This window comes from Populus alba, chromosome 10 (assembly GCF_005239225.2).
Source record: "Populus alba chromosome 10, ASM523922v2, whole genome shotgun sequence".
Classification (NCBI taxonomy): Eukaryota; Viridiplantae; Streptophyta; class Magnoliopsida; order Malpighiales; family Salicaceae; genus Populus; species Populus alba.
The window spans coordinates 14,570,902-14,576,901 of NC_133293.1; the positions used below are offsets into that span (position 1 = coordinate 14,570,902).

Here is a 6,000-nt window from a genome sequence, read left to right on the forward strand (position 1 = left end):
AAAAACATCAATAAGTTTTTTAATACGAAGTTATTTTTATACATTTTTAATAAAAAAATACTTTTAAAAATTATCTTACAAAACATAATTAAACACATATTTAAACTTATCCACAACACCAAACACACACGAGCGTAAACAAGTTATCTATGGTATGGTCGATGGAGATTCCACCAACCCCCTAACATAGTGCTTGATATCCTCCACTAACTCGTGGAGGTTATTGTCTTGTTTAATGACTAGAAAACTAGCAAAGAAGCTAATACCATAAAAGAGGGACTCTCAGCAATTGTTTTCCAACTACTTGTCCCCTCGATGATGTGTTGGCTAATTTCCTGTTGCCTAATAAATATTTCTCATGATTTTCTATTGAAAAATTGAATGCACGGCAATTTCTGAAGCAAATAAGAAAAACATATAATGTTAAAAGCGCACGGTAAGGAAATTGAATTCACGTTTTTTTTTTTAGTTTTTACTATAAAAAATACGTAAAAACAATCTTAAGGAAAATCAAATTCAAGGATCTTCCCATGAGAGTATTTACGGCGAGCTATTTTATAAGGAATGATAATGGTAAAAAGAGACAGATCTCCCGTTGAATCCCGCCTTTGTTAATGTATCAATAAAAGAAAATAAAATATAATCGATCTCTAACTATACAGGGAACAAAAAAATATGAAATTTAATGAACGCAGATGAAATTATGACAGCAAAATTATAAGATATTGCTTACATCTCAACTGACATGTACGAGACTCGGAGAACTTTTGATAATATAGAGCTGCTGCAAGTACACCCCAAGCCAGAGAAAAAGAGAGATGGATCTATACACTGCTAAGCTAAACCATAAATAAAAATTTCAATGTGTATATTCTTTCACTTCAGCTTATGGACAGAACAGGAGCATTCAGAATCTACAGCAAAGAAGGCCCTGCCTCCACCTCCTAGGTTTCTGGAAAAGTCTTCGGTCAGCTTTCGCCATTCTTACAGGACTGCTGTTCCATTCTGACTGTAATCTGAATTCAAAATCAAATCATTAGTCACGGATTTTATATAGGAGCGCAAATAAAAGACGAAAGAAACAGTCTGGTAGTTATTTACACGGGGAAGGCAAAGGAGCGGGTGCTGGTTGTGCTGCTGTCTGATCGAAGAGAGACACTCCCAGAATACGGAATGGGCCCCGAGTAACTTACCAGACCTGGTAAAGAGCCTGTTGCGGAGAAACTTGACTCTCCATCTGTACAAAGTTGACCTGAAAAAGGCACGGTATTAGGATCTTCAAGCCTGGATGAAATTTGAGGCTCGAGACACTGAGAGTCACCATTCCGAGGAGACTCTCCACCGCTCACAGCGGGAGCAGAAGAGTCATTGTCAAAAGTGATGCTTCCAGTCTCCGCCTTACTATCGTAAGGTGACTGATCCATGATCCTACTGGTCAATTCTTCATAAATAGAATCCAAAGCATGGCTTGCCAGTTTTGATTCCACGATGCTGCTGTCTGATTCTCCTGCTACAGAAGTCAGAATGGGACTCGCCAAGACCACTTCCTTGTGGCTATGCTCTGCTTCTTGATATGCAGGATCCTGGGCAGGGATTGCCAAGGTTGGTGCCTCATGGCCACTGTCAAGTTCTTCAGCAGCAAAAACCAAAGTAGATGTCACTGAGACTGTTTCCTCACTGCGATTTTCAGATTCTTCACTTGTAGAATCTGACTCCAATATTGCATTTTCCCGCGGGCACTGCAATCAAGCATTCAAATGAGATTACAAACAGCATTACATCTAAATATGCCAAACCCAAAACCCCAACTTTTTCTGTCTCTCTATACATAATGGGTTTGAGCACCAGGCTGAAATAGATTTTCTCAAACAAGAACTTGAGGACATATCAACCCCTTTACATGAGAAATAGCATGAATTTCCCGCGAGACCAGATGATCACAGCTATTCTACCAGACACCTTCCTCTTAAGGATAAAAGTACAGAGGTCTGTCCATTGAGTAATGCAATCACACGCACGCGCGCATACTTTGTGCTGCTCATATACTCGTACCATCATCTATCAGTTAGCGCAAATAGTACGGTGACAGACCCCGTTTTTATGCAAAAGCCACTCCCCCGGAATGAAAAGAGAAAAGAGGAGAAATGCTAGATGAAAATAATAAGCAATTCACATAACAATTCATCATAAATGGATAGAGGCAGGCTTCCTTTTTCTTTATTTATCTTTAATTGAGAATTTGGAGCAGACCAAAATAATTTCGGTAATGATGTGCCTACCTGAAGAGAATGTTGTTCAACTTTATCCATGCTGTGATTGGACTTGGTAGAAGTAAAATTTGCACCAAATTCTGGCATTGAAAGCAGATCTCTAAGTGATATAATCTCCTTGGGTGCATCATTTGCAACCTTCTCCGTTGCATGGTCCATAACTTCCTCTGTTGGTACTAAATGCTTGGGATTACAATCAAGGGATAATTCACATTTCAAATCCTGTTCTTCAGAAGATTTCAGCATATCCGGAACAGGCAAATGAATATTCACATTTTCCTTTTCTGGTGAAGATTTCAGCACATCTGGAATCAACATATCAAGGTCAGACTTTTCTTTAACCATCTCATTGTTCATATCCCTTGCAGAAGGTAAGAATTCACAAACATTCTTCTCATGTGCATCTGTGTCAAGCAAGAACTTGTCCAGCAAAGGTACTCCCTCATCAATGCAGATGTCCTTGACATGGTATGTATTCTCTTTGTAACAGACTATTAACTCTGGCACCTCACGTTCCAAAACACTTTTGTCCATATAGAAAACCGAATCCTCGAATGGCTCCATTTTCAATGACGAATGAGGAGAGAGTACTGGTGCTACATTTGGTAATCGATCTGCATCACCTTCCATGCCCTTCAAATCATACAACTCCCCATTCTCATTCTCCTTCACGGTTATATTTCCAGACTTGAGTCCAATGGAGTCCGGAACATTATCATTATATTCGACAGGTCTACAATCAGGCTCATGCCCCATAGTTCCATTGCAAAATACATGTTCACTATCTGCAAAAGGTGCAACATTTAATAGCAGTGATTTAGAAATGTCTGTAGCAGAACAAAACTTAAAAGACACAGTAATTAAACTTCCTTTGATAAATCATGTTTTCCAGAAAAAACAATCCATCCAGCAAGTAATATGAAATACAAAAACAAAGAATATAATAGTAGAACCTCTCCTTGTAATACTAGGAGGAAAAAAATATGGCAGCCAGCAAACTTCGGCTAACAATAACAACATGACAAATGAAGATGAGCAGGTAATTACCAAGTCTCATGTTTCACATAGATTATATGAGATGGAAGGTGTAGAGAACTTCAAGCTCCGTCGATGGTTTTTTCAAGCATATACTACTTGGATAATGCTATCTAACCTGCTCATCAAAACAAAGTTGGTAAGGAAAATCAAATAAACCACTCTGGAAAACAAATTTAACAATAAGGAGATAAAATTAGTGTACAGATGCTCCAGTTTAAAATTAAAGAACCATCAAATAAACTGCAATCTAATTGTCATGAATTAATAACTAAATTTCTCACGGTTAAGGGTGTCCAAGTCCTAAACAAATAATTATCCAACTTCTGCAGGCAAGGGAAGTTTGGGAAGTATCCCAACATCTAAACAATACAATGAAGCAAATATGACAGAAGTCAAGAGAAGAAAAGGTGGAAAACAAGTTCATGGCAAAAAATTATAAAGAAAGTCACATTCAACCTGAAACTACTATTTATCATAAACAAGCTTGACATTAATGTGTCAAATTAGCAATCATGTGTCTGTCGTGGGAACTACTTTCTCTACCTTTATGACAAAAAACCACCAGGAAGTCAAGTAACGAATCAACTAAGAAACTCGCATAATCTTGTCACAAAGAGAAGACCCGCAACTGGCTTAGCTATTCGAAAGAAAACTAAAATAAATACCATAATTCCAGAGAAGAAAGTTGTGATCGAATAGTAAACCAGATGAGGAAAAGAAAACACGGTTCATGTGTTTTGAACTTGAATATAATCATAGTTCAAGCTTATATTCTTTGCTTAAAATTAGTAAAATATTACAGCTTGTCCAATTAAATGATCAAAAAACGATGTTTAAGAATAATGGCTCTAAAAATCGATCACTCCAAGGTCAAACAAAAGCTTTCGGCAAACCATTTTTAAATCTGCCCTTTCATCATACAAAAGGACAATATAAAAGTTTGCAAAAGCTTGCATAAACTTTCAACATGAATATAATAACACAACCAAATTTTTAAACATAAAAAGAAAAGGAAAAGGAAATCCTCAATGGCCCTCTTACAAAACCACCACCACCTTTTTGGTTGGCAGCTGGTGACGATCAGATCTAAAACCGTGACGATTAGAAAAGTAAAATAAAATAGAAGGGCCTGAAATATAGAAATATCCTGGGAAAATCCCAGATGGGTTTTAACTTTAACCTCAAGTCCCATGATAAACCCAAAAAAAATTCAAAATCGGTAGAAACCAAAATAAAGGAATAAAAGAGATCTAAAACCAGATCCCACCACATAAACAACCTCAAAAAACGCCACAAAAAATTAGTAATGATCAAAACAAAGAAAACATTAACAATGACAGACCTTTTTTTATCAGCTTACAAATAAAAAAAGTGAACACCTTTTTTTCTTTTCTGATTTAGAATCAACAGTCACTCACTTCAAGGCCCATCACTGCAAAAACAGACACATGAAGAAAACGCATAAACAAGAAGAACCCATAATCATCTAACTACATGTGAGAGATCCATAGATAAAAACTGAAGATGCATAAAGGTAAAAACAAAGAAAGAGAAGGGACCTCAAGCAGTTAAGAGAGAGACATTCTGTGTTAAACTAAGGTTTGTTAAAGAGGTATGCGTTTTAAAGACTAGAAATAAAAGCAATAAATTTTGAGAAACAGAGACCGGGAAGAGTGAAAGGGAGAAGCAGACAGATAGATGTGTGTGATAGAGTTGTAATTTACATAGTAATCAAAACCCTAATTTAATATATATATATATATATATATATATATATATATATATATATATATATATATAAAACCACTAACAGATGACTGTAATTAATACCACAGCATAAGAGTAGCTAACAGCTCTGTATGCGGTATCAAACCCCACAACCCTTTATTAATTACAGCATTCAACACCTCCCCAACAAAATGAATACCTTAGCATTATTTACCTGGTTATTATTATTATTTTATTTTGAACTCTGATTTGATTTTCCGAGTAGCCAAACAGCAAAGTTTTCTATTCCCCGAGAAAAATAAAGAAATGGTGTTTATTGCAGCATCAATCCCGAACAAGACTTTCTTTCTCGTTTCCTACGTTTGTCTTATTCTTCTTAATTTTAAAGCTGACAACCTTGTCGGGGGGAAAGAGGAAGAGAACTGAGATACTCACAAAGTTAATAAAAGTCAAAACGGTTTTTTGTTTTTTGTTGCTGATGCTGTTGTCGTTTCGCCGGAGATACAGAGTTTTTCTGTTGCTTTGGTTGTTTGTTCTGGCCGGTAAAAGTGGCGGCAAAGAAAGAAGGAGATTTGTTTTGTTAGGCTGTGACTGTGAAAGAAGCAGATGATGTGATCAGAGTGAGGAGCAGAGTCTTTAGCTAGCCTGTCTCTCTAGCCACGGCTGCTTCCCTTCCCTTCCCCGATGTGATTTTGCAGGTATCTTCAGGGTATGCTCAGTGCTCACTCGCATTATTTATGTCAGTCGGTATAAGAAGCCCCTGCTTCACCTTTGGTAATATCAACCCTCCTATTTTTATTTTGTGGTCACTTTTGTTCCCTTCAACTATTTTTCATCTATTTAGTCCATGTTTGGGACTATGATAGATTTGTTTTTCATATTATTTTTTTTTTATAAATAAATTTATTTTTAAATTTTTATTTTTAACTTCACCATATCAAAATATCCAAAACACAAAAAAATA

General features: G+C 36.4%; 1 protein-coding gene across 13 annotated transcripts; it reads right to left on the reverse strand.

Moving 5' to 3' along the window:
- Positions 1–657: 657 nt before the first annotated feature.
- On the reverse strand, positions 658–5,785 carry LOC118046749 (uncharacterized). 13 transcript variants are annotated; one of them, XM_035055822.2, is made up of 7 exons: positions 5,251–5,785; positions 4,651–4,740; positions 3,318–3,423; positions 2,280–3,055; positions 1,322–1,739; positions 1,102–1,252; positions 658–1,016 (listed from the first exon to the last, which is right to left on the reverse strand). In XM_035055822.2, exons 3-7 carry the CDS (start codon positions 3,325–3,327, stop codon positions 908–910), a joined length of 1,464 nt encoding a protein of 487 aa, XP_034911713.1. In that variant the 5' UTR covers positions 3,328–3,423; positions 4,651–4,740; positions 5,251–5,785; the 3' UTR covers positions 658–907. The 13 variants fall into 13 exon arrangements, with proteins under 13 accessions (XP_034911713.1, XP_073268141.1, XP_073268140.1 ...); XM_073412040.1 differs by adding an exon at positions 3,077–3,097 and having other exon boundaries at positions 1,102–1,739; positions 2,280–3,036; positions 4,688–4,740; positions 5,472–5,781; XM_073412039.1 differs by adding an exon at positions 3,077–3,113 and having other exon boundaries at positions 1,102–1,739; positions 2,280–3,036; positions 4,688–4,740; positions 5,472–5,781.
- Positions 5,786–6,000: the final 215 nt, after the last annotated feature.